The sequence below is a fragment of the Pavona decussata genome, unplaced genomic scaffold, assembly GCF_977016875.1.
Source record: "Pavona decussata unplaced genomic scaffold, jaPavDecu1.1 SCAFFOLD_92, whole genome shotgun sequence".
NCBI lineage: Eukaryota > Metazoa > Cnidaria > Anthozoa > Scleractinia > Agariciidae > Pavona > Pavona decussata.
Genome location: NW_028145509.1, coordinates 4,376,174 through 4,395,709, shown reverse-complemented (window position 1 = coordinate 4,395,709; position 19,536 = coordinate 4,376,174). Strand labels below are relative to the sequence as shown.

The 19,536-nt window shown below is 38.7% G+C and overlaps 2 protein-coding genes across 2 annotated transcripts; one reads left to right on the top strand and one right to left on the bottom strand.

The window, feature by feature from the left end:
- Positions 1–846: 846 nt before the first annotated feature.
- Positions 847–2,567, bottom strand: LOC146473976 (uncharacterized). The gene is made up of 2 exons (XM_085117651.1): positions 2,007–2,567; positions 847–1,357 (listed from the first exon to the last, which is right to left on the bottom strand). Exons 1-2 carry the CDS (start codon positions 2,401–2,403, stop codon positions 1,152–1,154), a joined length of 603 nt encoding a protein of 200 aa, XP_084973777.1. The 5' UTR covers positions 2,404–2,567; the 3' UTR covers positions 847–1,151.
- Positions 2,568–9,170: 6,603 nt separating this feature from the next.
- On the top strand, positions 9,171–19,008 carry LOC146473975 (uncharacterized). Its single transcript, XM_085117635.1, has 2 exons — positions 9,171–9,290; positions 16,861–19,008. Exon 2 carries the CDS (start codon positions 16,877–16,879, stop codon positions 17,846–17,848), a length of 972 nt encoding a protein of 323 aa, XP_084973761.1. The 5' UTR covers positions 9,171–9,290; positions 16,861–16,876; the 3' UTR covers positions 17,849–19,008.
- Positions 19,009–19,536: the final 528 nt, after the last annotated feature.

Below are 19,536 nucleotides of genomic sequence, written 5' to 3'. Positions count from 1 at the left end.
CCCATTTCTCTAAAGTGTTTTGCTTCGAGTTTTTCTTACCTCTTTCTTATTGCCAGTAAATCCCGATCAGTGCGCCAAAGTAAGGTTATTATTTCGAATTTTATGGATAAGGGAATTAGTTTGTAAAGAAACTGTGGTGCTGTGTCGGTGGGGAGTAGAGACAAATGTTTGGTTTTATCACCAGAGTTGATGAGGTAGTTTGGCCACTCGTTTTGAAACAAAGGCTTGAAACCACACGTTTATCGCTGAAAAGGTCACTTTTTTGCATGCCAAACCAAACCAAAACGCTTGGTTACATACCAATAGACCAAGAACCTTACCTAAGATACCTTAGTTAAAATATTTAATGCGCATGTGTTCAGTAACACTGTAATATTTTCGGACACCTCAAAACGTTTGGCAATGCTAAAAGCCTCGGACTTCAGTAATACACTGTAATGATAAAAACGGTATTGGAGTCTTTTATTCTTCAACTTACCATGAGAGTTTTATAATTAATTTTTTGACAACTAAGAAGTTTCTGGTCAGAATGGAAATTGTACGAAGGCAATTTACCCCCTTGACTTCGGTTGATATCAAGCCGGAGCAAACTAGAATTAACGGATATTGGTTAAGAGTCTTAAGGTCATGCATCTTGGAACTGGCTTATGTAAAAATAAATGAAACGAGTAAATAACTAAACAAATCCGCTGATTTAAAATTTATGTACATTTATTCGTTCGTTTTAGTGCTAGATACTCAAAGTGAGTTGTTCCAAACATTTGCTATTTTAAAAACATTTATTAATCTCCCTTCTTCCTCGAAAGCCATTTTGCCTACATAAATATAACCGATTTACATTGATATGTTAGCATAATAGCATTGGAATGGTAGCTGCGATACTTTAGGTAGGTAGTCAACAGTCTTAACACTCGGTCTATAAGAAGTAATTCAGTTGATTTACGATGTTTTTTATTTTTTGCATACTTGAAGCTAAATGAAAGAAAAAATGCAAACATTGGAAATTGACTAATCATTGGTTGAGGAGGCGGCACAGTTGTTTTTTTAACGCATTACAAGACGTAGTGAAGCAAAGTCGAGCTAAGCAATTCTAGATCACACCGAAAGTCAACTTAAAAGCTCTTTACAGTCCATTTCTTTGATATTTAACGCTACAAAGGTAGCATTCTGTACACCAGCATGCGAGATCTCACAGAACTAAGCTCTGCTGCGGGGGGCTCGTCACCATAGTAGTCACTGTCTGTGTTAGAAATCAACTTCCATCGCTTCTGCATCTCTAGGCTCTCAAATTTCTTCCTGTAACCATACTCTTCGTTCTCGTACGAGTCAGAGCGACAGTTGAAACAAATAATTCCACCTTCAAGAAAATGTAGAAGCAAATTGAGGTTTTGCTATAAAGCACCAAGATTGAAGCAAATTTCAGTAAACATCCCGCCTCTCATTTAACTCAAAATTAATAAATTAGCTTATCTTTTTTCAATTCAATTCAATTCAATTCATTTATTTTGCCATTAACCAAATAAATACAACATAAATACATTAAAGATGATACACAATATTCTTACTACTTTTCAGTGCACACAAATATTTCTTAATGAATTCCTCCACAAGAGCCTCCCTTACAAACTAGATACAGTTCAATACCATGCAATCAGTACGATAACGGTCTAATGGTCTTTTGCTGTATAACTCTTTAATAAGCTCTTGTTGAAAATCATGAACCCCCTCCCTTGAAATATAACCCTCTCTAAAAAGTAAAGCCCATCAGCGTCAATTCTAATAGTATTATTACGATGAGGTTTTAATAGAGGGGGTGCTTATTATGGTTGGAGGACTCAATACAAAGAGGGCTTATTATGGTGGAAGGGAAGGGGGAGGGGACATAAAGAAGAGAAGTATTATTATTAGCGTTGGGTGGGGGATTAATAGAGAAGGGACTTATTTAATCAAATTTATGCTGAAGGTTTATTTTTGGAATACAACGATGCTGCTAAATAGAAACTTACCTGGTTTTATCCAGCGTAGAATCTCCTCAAAATCATCCGGTCTTATCTGTCCGTCGCAGATTACTCCAGATGCCAGGACACCTTCAAATTCAGTATTTTCAATATCAGCGACTCCTGCGTTAGACACAAATGAACAAATCAGCTTGTTATAGATTCCTCTCTCTTTCGCTTTTTCCAGCATGTCCTCAGACACGTCCAATCCTACAAGATTGCCAAATCCAAATTTTTCCTTCAGGGTTTGTCCTAGCAATCCAGTACCACAGCCCAAATCCAGTAATTTCAGGTTTGTCTTGCTGTCACCGAAGGCTTCAGTCGCTGCTGTATTGAAGGCATCAGCGCACTTAATGTGGCCGACATAGCCGGGAGGGACTGGGGAGGAACCAAGCTCTGATCCCATGACCCACTGTAAAGGCAAAAAGATAACACTTGAACTTAATTACGGTAGAAGGAGATAAAATATCTACTTCGTCTACACCAGAGTGTCATCAGCTCACCAACTCTTTTTCTCAATTCTGTTGTATGGTCGCCTGGTTACGCATCGAAATGACTACTTTTTCTGCACGAAAGACTTAGGCTGCCTTTAGAGGGAATGTACCAATATATAAAGTCTCTTTTGAATGGATCCTTAAATATCAAATATAACTCCCTCTTTGCCGAACTTTACTCGCCTCTAGCCACCTATATTATTCGAATGTGATGAAATAGCGGACCCCCACTGATTTTGAGCTGGTGAATAGCGAAAAGTTGAAACCGGGGGAGGCGGGGGGGGGGGGGGGGGGGGAGGGTTCAACACCATTCAACGCTTCAACGCTCATAGGAGAGCAAAGTAAATGTTGAGTCGATGTGAATGAAAGTTTAAACCAATTTAAATATTTTTACACTTTCAATAATGTTGAACGACCTGTTAAAACGCACCTGACATTTGCCGGTGTGCTGAACGCATCAGTTGAAGCAAATGTTGATGATGTAGAAGTTGATAATTAAAATTTCATATAATTGTCAATAGTTTAAAAACTGAAGAGACGGAGTTAAAAATAGGCTTAGGCAAGAAATCCCAAAGGTTTCTCTCGATCACAACCTCCAGTGATTCAGACTAAACGATAATATTATTACGTACTTTGTCATAGGTGGTGGCCCAAATTTTGTATCCCTCCTTCAATAGTGCTTCAGAGGCGTTAAACCAGTTGATTTCAAGTATTTCCTTCGGGTAAAGAGTAGCTGGCTCGCTTTTGTCGGTTTCCATTCCTCGTGCCTCCGACCTTCAACAAAAAAAATTTGACGGTTATTGCTAAGTTCTGTAGTGTACCGTGGCTTATTAGGGCTATCAATAATACAGCTTTAATCTTCGCTTAGATCTTCTGTCGATCGACATTCTAGCTGTCGATTGACACTTAAAGGTGGAGTGTCCCCTATTTTAAGTGTCACCTTGAATAGCGAAAAAACAGATTTTCATTGATTGGAACACGAAAGTAATGGTTTACGTTTGTTAAAAATAACCGTACTTGGGCGCAGAACCTAGTATCTATCATTTTGGTCTGCAGATGGCTTGGATGGAAATGGATTGCAACTTGAAAGAATAGGTTAATTTTTCCAAGTTCCTACTGTGAATTTTGGACAGACTGCTAAAACCTGATTATAGTTTACTCTTCCGCGGAGAAATGAATTCATATTTTCCTCCCAATGCTCTAAGAGAGATTTCACGTTAAAGAAGGGTTTCTTTGTGAAATATTTGAGCTGTTTTGGCTGACATACAGCAAAATCTTCGTGCGTGAATGCCCCTTTAAACACCATTGCGCATAACTACTGCACACCATATGCTTCGTATTTCAAGATGGCGAACACGGAGGAGCAGTAAGGGTCCTTAATTGTGTGTATAAACTCGTCCTCTAATCGTTTATTAGTTTAATTTTGAACTTTAACGCTGTAGATTGTCAACCAAATATTGCAGGTGTTCAAATTTAGTTACAGAATGACTGCGAAATACCACAGTCGATCGAGAAGATCAGTCTTGTGCAGTTCCACAGCTTCATCTGGGTCGTCCGGTGACAACCGCCATTATCATCTCAGCCAGTTCTTCGAAAAGTTCAAATGAATTATTCACTGAATTTTGAGCACAGCACATTTCTTCTGCAATTTTTATGTCATCTAGCTGACATCATGAATGTAATTAAATTCGCCATTTAATCCAGGCAAAAACTACAGGACATCTGGCCGACCAGAGGGAGAATCGCCGTTTGAAGATTGTTGTCGTACCCTGTGAAAATTCCATAGCTCTGCAACACGATACAGCTCGTGTCTAATCAATGGCATAAAGCAGAACTTGAGACAATGTACATGCAAGACGTTATTATCGCTAAATAATCCTATCTCCTTCCAGTCCTTAAAATAATTAATCCGTAAGTCTGTATTCATTTTCTGCAAAATGCTCTACCAAGCTTCGATTCTTTGGTTAGAAACAGACCGTCCATACATAAAACTGTTGTCTCTGCAAACATTTCTTCGTTTCCCTCTCTGAAAAAACGTTTCCGGAATAGCTGCAAAGTAGCAGTTCTCCGTACCGCATTCACCTCTGACGCCCTTTAGGGAAACTGCAAGTAGAATTTCTTTTTCTGGCGAAAAAAGACCGACTGACGAGGCCCTTTCTACAGCGCTTAGGTTTCTTTGTTTGTACAATCACTTCGCTATTTCTTTTAATACCAGGGAATACAAAACCTACAGAGGACTAACATTAAATGAAATACGCCCAATTGAATGAAAAGGAAAGGGTCCACTATAGCCGAAATTTAAAAAATCTGAGGTGCCGAACGCACTCCTATAATCTTGCCTGATTACGCCTGGCAATAAAACGAAATAACTGTCGGCCACTGAAGTCCACCATAGCTGAATTTAAAGAACTTTATGGTGTCAAATGTACTCATAAAATAATTGATTACTGCTAATTGTTAGAATTGTTAATATTACTAAATATGTCTCAGAATGTAGGGTAAGACAAAGTCGTATTATCTTGGTATCTCCTTCTAAATTAATAAATGTGTGGTACCTCGAGCTCGGCGGTTGTAAAATAAAACACAGAGATATAAACCTTATGAAATAGTAGTGTATACGTTTATGACATAGTCAACACTAGTTTTTTTTTTTTTTTCATACTGACCTGTAAAGTTGAATTTTCTTCAGTGTTCTTATCGTAACGTTACTGGATCGATAACCTCAGCAAAATGTTATGTTCTTTGTTATGCCACGTTATGTTATATGTGCCACGTACAAAACATCTATGAATTTTAATTGTTTGAAACAAAAAAATAAATTGTAATAAAATGGGAAGATTTATTAGATGACAAAGATTTTAATCAAGTTGAAAAATTGAATTATACTTTCCGCAACTGTCAATCTCTTAGGAACTCAAGTTTTGGAAAAAAAGACAAGTTTATTAGGGAAAATTTTTCGTTCCACTTGATTTTATTCTTGTAAATACGAGTAGAAATTGAAATTTTAATCAGTCAATCATTTTATAAATCTAAAATTTATCTCCTAATGTACCGATCGTTAGTCCAAACTGATATACCGTTACTGTTGGTTAAAAATATTAAAGTTGTTTTAGATACACATTTATTTATAAATTTATGTCATTCTTATTGCGAATACAAGTTGGTCGCTTTGACAAGCGGAAAAGGACGGCATACGGTGAAGTCAACCTTAATTGTTTTTCAGGATGAATTTTCTCAGTGAAAATTACCGGCTGGCTCAATGTCCTCAACATAATGTTATATTCCAAAGAATGCATGCACTTTAACCAAGTACGCTACATTTATATAATTAATATACAATTTTAGTCAATTACGCACATGAAAATGTAAACGGTCGGAAGATTTATATTTGTAAGCAGACCACAAATTTTTAGTTAATTAAGTTCTGTAAATAAATCATACCTTTCGGACGCTTGTGTCGCTTGGAAAAAAGAACGCGGACACGTGCCACGGCACAAAATAGGAGAGTTGCTAAAGTTTAAAACACGCTGTAAAGTTGCGCAAAGCTATTAATGGATGTTTAAGCAACGTTACGCGAATGCGTAATGTTGTGTGTAAATTAGAGTAAAGTGCCGCCCTTTACGACAAGCATCCTAGTCATGTACAGTAAAAGTCGAAGTAAATCTAAGGTTTAATTATTTTCATTCTAATTCTTATTCTGGATACAAGTTGGTCGCTTCAGTTGGCAAGCGGAAAACGACTGGAAACTATGAAGTCACCTTAATTGTTTCTTAGGATGAATTTTCTTCAGTGAAAATTACTGGCTCAATATCCTTAGCATAATGTTATATTCCAAAGAATGTACTTTAACCAAGCACGTTTCATCAGTTACTACAGTATACAATTTTAGTCAATAACGCACATGAAAATGTAAACGGTCAGGAGATTTAAATTTGTGAACAGACCACAAAATTTTAATTAAGTTCTGTAAATAAATCATACCTTTCGGACGTCTGTGTCGCTTGGAAGAAGGAATGCGGACATGTGCCATAGCACGAAATAGGAGATTTGCTTCACTTTAAAACACGCTGTAAAGTTGCGCAAAGCTATAAACGGATGTTTAAGCAACGTTACGCGAATGCATAATGTTGTGTGTAAATTAGAGTAAAGTGCCGGCTTTTACGACAAGTATCCTAGTCATGTACAGTAAAGCCGAAGTAAAACTAAGGTTTAATTATTTTCATATGTGATTAATTAAAACGCCTGTAAAATAGAATTGGCGCCTTTGATCCTTTTCCTTATTTACGAAGTAAGCAAAGAGTGGGTGAACATCTCTTATTTGGATCAATGGACTTTTACACGGCTTAGTTTTCGATTTTCATTCATTATAAACACAGTTAGGCCTGTTCCAAACGTCGTGCTACTGCCCGGCAATAGCACACCGTTTGACACCAACTCGCGCTACTGCCGTTCGGCACCGGACAGAGCCTGCGTGCTACCGATGTGCTAAATAGTCGAGCCAAACTTAATTCAGCCTGCCTAACTAAATGGTTTCAGATGTCGTGCTACCGCTATTTTTAAGTCGAATTAATTTTTGAATTTAGTCCGGCACGGCAGCAGCGCGACGTTTAGAACAGGTCTTAGATCAAAGCAACAAATATTGCAGTTATGATTCCAGTTAAAAGTCCTCCAAAGAAAATTTCCAGTATAGGAAATACGTTGAAAACGTTCAGTGAATCGGCCTTGGATTGTTTCCGAAGTCGATGGCTGCCGGTAATCCTTATTTACGCACTCGTTAAATAGACCTTTCCCACTCGGCGGTCTATTCGTACTGCACACGAAACGTAACTTATTTTTGTTTTGATCTGCGTCCCTGCCTATCGTTTGAAGCCGCGACATTTTCACCCAACTTACAGGATAAGACAAACACATTGAGAACTGCAAACGTCTACAGCTACAAATCTACAGCTACTACGGTAGTGACATGGAGATATCTGGAGACCAGTTCAAAACTGAGGTCAAAAGATGGAGGTCACAAATAAATAAAAATAAATAAAAATAAATAGGAATCCGACGTAGTGGCTCTTCTCTCCACTGTTTCCAGGTCGACTTGGAATTTGGAAATGTTGGTTTTTGTGGAGGGAGGAAAACCGGAGTACCCGGAGAAAAACCCTCGGAGTAGGGACGAGAACCAACAACAAACTCAACCCACATATGACGCCGAGACCGGGAATCGAACCCGGGCCACATTGGTGGGAGGCGAGTGCTCTCACCACTGCGCCATCCCTGCTCCCATCCCTGCTCCCCACAAATCGAGTGGAATGGATCAGAATGTGAAACCACAGACCTTGGTTGGGACTCTTGACCACACAAACCCCCAATTTTATCCCGGAGAATGGCTTGAATTATTGTTGCTGTTATAAAATTGTTAACTTATCCTGTGTTAAAACGCACTCCTGAACGTAGCTTTAGTAGTATGAAGCGACTGAAAACTCCCCTTCGAAGTATCATGATTGAGCTCGCTTGCAATTCTACACATACATCAATACAAGGACGGTGATACTGACGCCAGTGTGATGACAGAGTTTGCTCGTCTGAAGGGCAGACGTCTCGCCCTTTGCTTCTAAAACGTTTGATGGCGTTACTGTTTGCTTTTTTTTTTTCCTAACACCGGTAGCTTACCGAAAAACTGAGTTGGCGATAGATACGTAAACTAAAGAAGCAACCTAGTACTGCATTTTACTTCGTATTTTAATTATTTTTAAATTACCATTTTTGTCACACGATTCCAATCTTATTTAATGGCGATTTTCAAGGTTATTATATACCAGATCTAGAAATAATATCTGCAAATCCACTGCCAATAGAAAACGGTGGGGCCACTGGTTGTCAATTAATTTTAGTTCAGAAATCTGGAACAGATTAGGTCCCTCGATAAGGGAAGCAGAGTCACTGACTGTTTTAAACGTGGACTGTCAAAAGCCATTTATGATCCTTTTAGTGCTACTTTTAACTTTTGTATATATATTTTTTCATTTCTTGCTTCTGTTTTTCTTGCTTTCTTGTTTCTGTTTTTCTTTGTTCTTGGTTATTTTCTAGAGGACCCTTCTGAAAACCACTCTTGTGATGTTCACATTCTCATTTAAGATTACCCTCATTGAAAATGTCCGGCCGCGGAAAAGCAGGAAAGGGCACTTCTGAGACCCTAAATTGTTTAAAAAAAATTTCTTGGGGAGATCCCCCTCCCCCCCATCCCCCTCTAGAAATAAGCGCCTTCGGGGCTAAAATTTGTCTTCTCGTGCGTACATCTTCAAAATCGCACGCTTCGCCCCTGAATATCGATTATACTGTTACTGTACTTACCAGCAGCTCGCATATATAGGAAAGATTTCTGCACAGCAGTTGTAGAGTTTTAGCCTGATTTATCTGTCTGAAAATGTATACAAGCCGACATACGCAAAACACGTACGCACTATTTGGCAATCTTTGGCCAGTGGCTAGTCGTAAGGAGAGACTCTGGGGACATCGAATTTTATTACCGCAGGATCTCTGTGGTAAAACAATGGAAACCGTTACGGAACAGCCAATAAAAAAAAAAATGAATTTTTTCGAAGTCCCCAGTCTCTCCTGGCGCTCACCCGCTGGCCAAAAAGCCTGAGGACTCTGGGTTTGGTGGTCGCAGAATTACTGTCACGCAACGCATGTACGTCCCCGCATTGATTCACAGCGTGCATTCTTCGATAACTGCGATAAGTTTCTGGTTTGAATTTGCTGGAGCCCAGTTTTTTTGCAATTGACTGGTTGTTTCGGTTCATCAAAGGTAAGAAGACGCCGTGTTTCAATTATTGCGAGTAAATGTTGTCTGTAAATTACTAATGTTTTCCACATTCATGGAATATTGTGGCGGGGTACTGACTTGATATCATCAGTCACTTTGCACTTTTGGCCTTCCTTAAGGAGGCTCGCAGTAGTTTTTCTGCACTTAGGGTGGAAGTTTTGACATTGCAATCTCGCACAGAAGATAAACTTCGATCTTCTTCTACATACTACATCATCATTTCAACATATGATCAAAGTTAAGTTTTCCATTGGTTTACAAGCAACTATTACTATAGCAACGGTAGTGCATGGCCTCTCATTTTTGATCGATTATCTCGAAATCTAGTCAGACACTTTATGACAAAACTTTAGGGATTTAAACTATTCAATCAAGACAACTTTCAGCTGTACTTAGAAAAACAACTGTAAGAGCATTTTCAAGTAAAAAATGAATCAATTATTTAGGGTTGATTTTGTTTATTCCCACATTTTTCACCAATACACTGTATCTCTGGCAAAATAAAACTTGACACTTTCACTTTTCTGTTAAAAGCTCTTTCCTCGTAGTAAAACATTCTAAATGTATAAACAAAGACACCCATGACGCTCAATTTGAGCTTCATGGGTGTCTCTTATTTTAAGATATTTATGTTTGAAAACAGTGATTAAATAAAGCGGAAGACATCTCAAAAATGCCCCCACAGCTTTTTGTGTTAAAGTACAAGTGGTTAAATTAAGAATCGTTTTCAATATTCGCCCATGTCTTTAAGGCTCAAGAACCAAAACCAGAGATAAGAAGGCTGAATCTTGGTCAAGTTTCAGTGGTTTTTATTCACATTCTCCAAGCAGGAGTTTTATTTTGTTTGTCCGGGTCTATTTCACTGCTATTCACATGCTTTGAATATTTATGATTACCTGAATAGGAAACCGATGAAAAAAATTAAACGACCATACATGTATGTTGAATGATGATGTAGTATGAAAGAGACTGAAGTGTATCTTCTATGCCAGATTTCAATTTCAAAACTTCCACCCTAAGTCCAGAAAACCTGTGCAAGCCTCCTTACTGTGCAGCTACTATTACCGGGGTCACTAAAATCTGGCCAATCAGAGATCACAGTATGAAATGAACAGTGAATAATATTATTCAAAAATTTTGGGTTTAAACTGTTGTTTTCCATCTACTCGTGATTGGTTCAATCAGCTTGAAATTCATTGTTCTTGTCTTGCAATCTGATTGGTCAGTTTTGTAAAAGTGACCCCGGTAACAATAGTTGCACTGTAAACGTATAAAGTTTAACTTAAGTGTACTGTTTCAGTTTTTATTTATTTATTTTTATTTGCCCAAAATCAACAACCATTACAATATTTCATTCATCACTGTAGTGACAGCATTGAGCAGGAGCTACAGCTAAAATATACTAATAACATCAAACAGATGTTATGTTATTCCCAGACAAACAAAATAAAACTCCTGCTTGGAGAATGTGAAACTTGACCAAAATTCAGCCTTCTTTTCTCCGGTTTTGGTTGTTGTCAGTTTATATTGATCTGTGAAAGTGCTGCAGTGCAAATTATTTTACAAAAGATCGGTGGAAAATTGAAAACATGACTACTCATTTCCTGTAGACAGCTACATGTAAAATGCTGTGGATTTTGCACTTGATCAGTCTATAAGCATAAATACGGTGTACAGCTGTATTTAGCTTTGGTATTACTTACATGTAATCTTCTTGGAGGTACATGTATAAATTTGTGCAGTTCCAGAAAAAAATCCATACCCACCCCACCGAAGGTCATCGGAAATTCCTAGGGGGAGGGGGTCTTTAACGCTCACAATTTTAGAAGCAAAGTAGGATGGGGGCTGCAAAACAAAAAGCCTTCCATGGGGGGAGTATGGATATTTTCTGGAACTACACGATAAGATAGTTAAATTCCATATACAGATGGCCTATAATTTTTCACACAAGGTGGTTTTCAATACAGGATTAGCATCAACCTGAAGCAAAATATTCACAAAAGTTAGCAGGAAAGTCTGGAACCTAAAATAAAAAAATACACAGAATTGTGAAAAGTTCATTTTCTCACTGGTATTATTTTGTGAATATTTTACTTCAGATTGAGGCTAATGCTGTAAAAATGCTCTTTTGTCTTTTTATCCAGCAGTCTTGGTAAATTCAAAACTGGACTTATCTATTGGTCAATGAAAAATAAGTAAGCAATCTAGTAATAATTATTAACAATTAGATTAATTGAGCTCGAGATTTCTATCGCGTGATAGCTGATGTCAGGGGGCAGCCCGAATCAGCTAATTTCACCCATTAAACTCATCGTTAGTGGATGAGCTTGGGGGTTGGTGCCTGAAAGACCGGTGGTGCCACAGGTGAAGTGAGTTAAGCGAGGTGCGAAACCATGGCAACCCTGTGAGCGGCAACCACCCGGCACCGTCACACTGAAAGATCAGTGGAGATAAAACAGAAAGTATACAAATAAAAATACTTACCAGTCACCCACCACAAACCATACTTACCAAAGGGTGGGAGGGACTGGGAGCAACAACCTTAGACAGCACAAGCTCCGGCAAGTGAACAGATGCGAAATGAATTGGCACAAACATGTGAGCTGTAAGAACCCAGGGGCCCCTGCAAAGTAGGGTGGCCGCCCCGCATGTCCCAGCCATGCGGGCGACGCTGACCAGCACTTGCCTCGATTTTAACTTTGCCTAAATTACATTTAGCCACATTACAAATCGAGAGCGAATAATCTAATTGTTTTAGTATAAATCTTCTAGTCTGTCAAAACTAAACAAGTATTATTGTATCTATTTCCTCATCTCAGACACTTCGAAAACGCGACGAGGCGGCCGCCATTTTGTTGAAAATCGCTACTCACTATCTATCACAGAATAGATAGCGAGTAGCATTCTAGCCAATCAGAGAACGGCATTCGTGATAGAACACTCTAGATTTATACTAATTATTGATAGTAGCTTATTATAATTGATTGATATTGGAAATCATTGAAAATCAATCAATCATGTCATTTGAGTTTCCTTGAATTTAAAGCCATTCCCTATTTTGCCATTTTCCGTCAATCTGGTTTCAAAATTTAGGGTCTGTCAGTTGGACATTTTTGTCACATGATCACATGAAAGTTGATAAAATATCACGTGACAAAATGTCCAGGTAGATCGCTGGGAGCTCATATCCAACGTCAATGTACAGAGCATCGATGACTGCAGTGGGTGACCACCTGAGGAACATGAGGCACTCCCTCGATCTTTCTTCCTCTTCATTTGTTGTAAGGGAAGACAACAAGGGAAGACAACACCTTCAGTAGAAGAATTGAATGAATTGATCAAATTCATTGCCAGGCTCTGACAATGAATTGCGACATTGGATGCTGTATGAGCTCCTGGCAAATTCTACCTGGACATTTTGTCACATGATATTAATTTTTATCAACTTAATCATATGACAAAAACGTCCAACTTCACTTGACAAAGATTCCGTGAGGGAATCAAAAGCTTGTGCTTGAACTTAAATTTTTTATCCTGAAAACAAAACCTGTTTTGTTGATATAATATGACAGGATCAAGAAACAAATAATTTCACCCACTGAAGTCATCAAATGAATGCTCTAGTGTACATTGAATCGTGATGTTGGATATGAGCTCCCAGCGATCTACCGGGACATTTTGTCACATGATATTTTTTCAACTTACATGTGATCATGTGACAAAAATGTTCAACTGACAGACCCTAAATTTTGAAACCAGACTGACGGAAAATGGCAAATAATTTTGTTTGAAATATTTTAAAAATAACGTTACTGTTGAAGTGTGGTTTATTAATGAAAGCTGAAAGAAACCACACTTGAATTATTCAAGCTAATTATTAACCTGCCAAAACATTGCTGTAAAGCACAGTGTATTGTAATCTGTTGAAGAATCTCCCTGGTGAAAGGCTAATCTCTTTGAATTTATCAAAGAAAATTAGCTTTTCGCATATACTGTAATTGTCATCAGTTTAAAAGACAGTTTGGCACATGTAAGTACAATATTTACATGGAGTTGTCTTGACTGTGCAGTTCCAGAAAATATCCATACTCCCCCCATGGAAGGGTTTTTGTTTTGCACCCCGATCCCCCAGGAAAATCCAGTTTAGCTTCATATGACAATTTGCTTCTAAAATTTTGACTTTTAAGACCCCCCTCCCCCTAAGAATTTCCAATGACCTTCTATGGGGTGGGTTAAGGGATTATTTCTGGAAATGCACATTTCATTGTATCTTACAAATGTAGGGAGGAACTGTACAATGAACGACCACTGAAAGAACCACTAGCAATTTAAGATGGCTAAAGTAATACTAATAGACCCTGATTACATGAGACTGGTATGAACTCAGACCGGTACGACTTCAGATTGGTCTCTATATAGATGTTTGTTTCTGTTTACATGAAGCTGGTCTGAAAAAGCATCTCATGCCGGTTTCACTTATTCTGGTTGCTGAACCGACACGAATGATTCGGACCAGTCTGAAGTCGGGCCACGGAACCATGTAAACACGAACTGATTTGAGACCGGTCTGAGATCATTGTCTTGAGCATGTGCAAGAGTGTTGTTGGACCATTCTAAGATGGCGGATAACTGGAAAAATTCCAAAGAAAACAAATTCTTTGGGTTTTAAACTATGCGATGGTTGAGGATTTGATTGAAACACTGGAAACATCAAGGGTAGAATATGGAAGCATCAAAGGTAGAGGCTTTGACTTTGAAGGAGGTCTTGTCAAATTGTCTTCAGAATTGCGTAAGACAATGTCAGAGAAATACATTATTATATTTCCCTTTTTCTTTTTTTCACGCTTTCAGCTGTATTCTTTCTTATTTGCAGTGCTACATTAAACATTAAAAAGGCACAATGAAACAGACCACTGAAGAAAAATAGAAACTTCATGCATTTTTCATGTAAACATTCATGCCGACCTGAAGTAATCAGGGCCTTAGTATTTGTAGTGCACAGGTGAACATGATGATTTGGTGGATTTCGGCCATGTGTTTAATTGTCACATTTTTTTTTTTTTGCAGTCATATTTTGATCTCACAAATTATTTCTTCATTATGCGCTCTGTGGTTTTCTCCTTAATTTTTAATTTACCTGTTGTTTTCTCTGTTTTGCAACTGTGGTTGTTATATGCCCTTTGAGGCAATTTACATGTAGCTAGGTTTGTTTTGACTTCAGTTTCTGTGCATCCGGTCAAAGTGCAACCTCTTTTTCTGGGCAGAAAAGAACACTGTCTAGCTAGCTATATGCCAAAAAGATTCTGTTAATCTGGCTTTGCAGCCAAGACAGTGAGCAGACAATTAATTAGGCTGTTCCTTCTTTGTCTGTGATATTTTCCAAATCAGCGTTAGAGAGTCATCCATGTGCTGTTCAAATATATGTCAGTTCAAAAAACTACGGAAGGGAACTGTACAAAGCTTTGGAACCATCAAGTTGTGGATGCAATTATTATTAGGAGGATTGCCCCCCGGAGGAGGGGGGTACTCCCCTATATAAAGTACATGTATATAGGTATGTACCGCCCCAAAGGGTATAGTTTTTGAGCTGTTTTGGTCTGAAAACTGGTGTAGATTTTGACCTTATGGTCTTAAATTGGGTATGGTTTTCAACGGAACCATGAGAGCCTATAAACGTATTTGTCTTTTCAACTCCAAATGAATGTAATTTAGAGAAAGAGAAGTATCCAAAATATATTCAATCAGAATTTTCAGGTGAATTTTACCAATTCTTGAATTTGGCCCTTCAGATGCGAAGCTTAATTACATTACAAGCCAGGTCTGAAAATGGGTACGGATAATAGCATGTTTTGGTCTGAAACAGGGTTGGGATTTGGAGAACCAAGCGACACACCCCTTCCGAGAATTCACATGAATGCTTGCTTAGAAATTTTCTGGGTGTGGGTGGTGGGGTTGCAAATACTGATTCATTCGGTTCATTACAATACAACATCAGTAACTGAACTATTTGGAAGCCAGGAATGCCTTAGTACAAATGAATAAATGAATATTTTACAGTCTAGCACTCTGTAACATGACTTTTGACACACACCTCACATAAAAAAAAACGTTGTCCCGAGCAGGAATTGAACCCACATCTCCCCAGATTCTAGTCGGGAGTGATAACTGTTACACCATCAAGGCTACCACGTTGTTAACGTGGCAACTTTTCAAAGTGAGTAGTAGTATCATCCATGGGCCATTCCACAGGACGTTTTCTTTTCGAGGTATACGTGTGTTTCATGGCTATGAAATACTTCTGTTACTGATGTTGTGCTAATCACGTTTCGGGATTTAGAAGCCATGAAACACACCTCCAAAAGAAAACGTCTTGTGGAAATTATGGCCTGCAGATGATATTACTACTCACTTTGAAAAGTGGCCACATTGCCAGCATGGTTGCCTTGATGGTGTAGTGGCGGCAAGATTGTTATCAGGGTTAACTCTGTCTTTTTCCAAACTGTTGCGGATCAACTAAACAAATTAATCAAGTTTCTACAAATGTTTTGCTCAAATTGGCCTCGGATGTTATTATTGTTATTGTTATCATTATCATCATCATCATCATCATCATCATTATTATTATTATTGTTATTATTATTATTATTATTATTATTGTTATTATTATTATTATTATTATTATTATTATTATTATTTCCCATGAATTTTTTGATGTTACTGCAAAATGGACATAACTGCCAAGCAGCTACATATAAAACCCTTTTGATGCCCCTCAAAAAAAGTTAAAGTTGCACCTTGGCCCAAGATGACTTAATAAATAGCCGGAAATAGTACTTCTTTCCCGCTCCCCTTCCCCCGCATTTTGTTATGTAAACTACTGGATTAAGACCAAGAGTCAAACATTACTTTTAAAGAATTTCTTGCATTGCTCGTTGTGCTTCTGGAACCCTAAATTCCCCCTCTCCCCCCACCCCACCCCCCCCCCTTCCCTTCGCCCTCCCGCCCTCCCGGCATGGGGAGTGGGGCATTTGATGCAAAAGGCCTCCCAAAGGGTAGGGGGTTTGAACTTTACCTAGGCTGGGTGGGGAATATGAACCTGAAGTACAGAGTGTAAATTCTTGTCTGGCAGAATACACATCGTTCCTGATCCATGGTCGAGTTCAAGGGAAAAATGTAACTTTTGTGAGCGATCGGCTCACCAAAAAGAGTCTCCACAGAATTTGCATTGTTTTTGAAGGTATTTATACAAAATCTGATTGGATGTGAATAACCAGTTTCCAAATAGTTTATACCAAAAGTTCTTGTTGAAGAGGGACATTTCATTGTCAAATTCGACGTTAGGGTAGGACATTTGAGCCGGTGTTTGGTCCTGCGGGCAGGAATTTCAACAACACCTTTAATAGTTTCGGATGGGGCGGGGGTTGAAGTTTCGACGAATTGAACAGCGCATAAGCTTATCGACTGGATCCTCAACTTGGGTTCATCCTACATGCCTTATCTACGTTTCCAAAATCTATGCTATCAGAGGGACCTCTTTTCGTTGTTTTTGCAGGTCGTAGGAAACCAAAATGTCTAAAAGCAGAAACAGTTTCAAACACATGCATGTAGTGGAGGGGAAGCCTTTTACGTGCAGCCAGTGTGATGAAAGTTTTAACCAAGCAGCGCACCTCCGAAGGCCCGAAAGAACGCATACAGGAGACAAACAGTTTACTTGCAACCACTGCGACAAAAGCTTTGCTCCCTCAAAGACTCTCACCACACATGTTAGAACTCACACGGAAGAAAAACCTTTCACATGCAAGCATTGTGGCAAGGGGTTTAGTCACGCAGGACACGTGCAAAGACATGAAAGAACACATACAAAAGAGAAGCCTTTTATGTACAAGCATTGTGGCAAGGGTTTTAGTCAGGCAGGACACGTGCAGAGACATGAACGAACACATACAAAGGAAAAGCCTTTTACGTGCAAGCATTGCGGCAAGGGTTTTAGTCAGGCAGGACACGTACAGAGACATGAAAGAACACATACAAATGAGAAGCCTTTTATGTGTAAGCATTGTGGCAAGGGTTTTAGTCAGGCAGGACATGTGCAGAGACATGAAAGAACACATACAAAAGAGAAGCCTTTTATGTGCAACCAGTGTGACAAGGGTTTTAGCCAATCTAATGATCTCAAGAAACATATCCAAACACACTCTGGGGAAAAGCGCTATAAATGCAAACAATGTGATAAACGTTTTAGTCGATCAGAGTCTCTATACAGACATATTAGAATACATACTGGGGAAAAGCCTTATTCGTGCAACCTGTGTGGAAAGTGTTTTGGCCGCCTGGAGGTTCTCTATGGACATAAAAGAACACACACGGGAGAGAAACCGTTTACCTGCAAACAGTGTGACAAGAGCTTTCGTCTAGCAGGAAATTTTAAAAGGCATAAATGTCTATACTACGCAAAGGAGTCGTCAAATTTAGAGCAGCATGATAATTGTTTTAGTATCTCTGAACTTTTGGGTCAAATCGATGTCGAAATTTCGGAGTGAAACCTTTGAAGTTTGTGTCATTTGCTTTTTAGCCCATGTGACAATAGCTGAAGATATTTTAAGGGAACCGGGTCCGCTGTTTTAATACGATAAGATTTGTGTCGACATTTTTTTGTCGTCGCCATTTACAAACTAATCGTTATTATTTGGATGTAAAATGCACCAAGAGAACGGTTGTTGCGAAACCTAAGACCCCGAAAACTAAGACTGAAGACCGGTATCCAAGACCCCCTTATTTCATCATTTTTGATCAGGGTCTTACAGCTGTAGCTTTCGTTTATGCGAGAACTAAGACTGGTGTTTTCTTGTTGTTGTTTTTTTTTTCCTTCTCAGTGGGTTAAGAATGAGCGTTCATATCATAGCAGTATTTCGTTTTTGACGAAGGAACTAAAGAACGCCTTTCATTTCTTTATTCTTTTAACCAAGGTCTTACTAAGAAATTAAAGGGGTTCCTTAGTCCCCTTTGCAAAACGAAATACTGTTATGACATAAACGCTCCTTTGACAATAAATAAAAATTAAGTAACGCAAATGGGAACATTCAAATAATACAATGGGTCAACAAAAATAGCAAAATTGTGATAGAAACAACCAAAACAGAAAGAACAGCTGAAAGAATCAAACAGAAAGAGACGGGTTTGCATGTATAACTGCGTGTTTCCCAATCAATGTGCTTGTCTTTGAGCTTGATATGAAACTTGTGGCGGAAGGAATCGGTTAATTAAGTGAGAATTCCAGCTAATCACGGAAGGCTGCAAATGAAGGCACTTCTCCGTAAATAAGTAATCGTGGATGCGTGTAGAAATATACTAGTAGTTTCGTCAGTATAGCTGCCATTTACAGTTGGCATGCAGGAACGAAAGTAAAATGAGATGCTAACAGATCGAGAGTCCACGTGGGAATGAGTCTATCACACTGAAAAGGGTTTGTCATAGAAAAGAGTACCGTAATACATGCATGGTATTTAGATTATTACAATATCGTTTAAGAAGCCCTCTGATCCAATTTTGTCCAACGTTTGTAAAGGGGCCTATACGGAGTAGTTTGTAGAAATGTGAAGGTCTCTGGCAGGGCTTGTCAAATCGAGCTAGTAATAGGCTAGTTTTAGTTTTATACTTTCTATATCTATTTTTTTAATAAAATATTCGTGCATGTAATTCAGGTACTTGACTTTTTAATGTGAAATCCCGTTAAACGATTGTTCTTTCTTACTCTCTATTGCTCTTCCTCCTGAACGCGAGTACAGAGACTGGTAATGACTATCCGCAACCTCGTTCCGTTCCTGGGGCTCATAAAACAATTTATAAGGGAAAGGCCCGGGAACGATTGTCCACTGGTCCTAACGGGGCCAACCGAGTTTAAACAAGAAGGTTAGGAAAGAGTTCAGAGCTTCAAGCAAATCTTCAAAACCGGTACGTTAGGGTTCAAATGGTTGTTCCAATTATAACACAACCTTGGGGCCTCCCTCTGGCGGCCAAACTATAAGCAACGAAGAGCCTTGGAGGAAAACCAACCTAACAAGACGCTTTTTAGAGCGTTTACACGGGATGCTTGGGTCTATGTAAGCATTAACTTTGAATTGAATGGCTTATTACCGGTTGGAGTTGGAGATCGTTTAATTGCATAAAATAATGACTTTTAACCTCGTTCCCAGGGTCTCTCCTCTTCATGTCCCAGGGACGTGAAGAG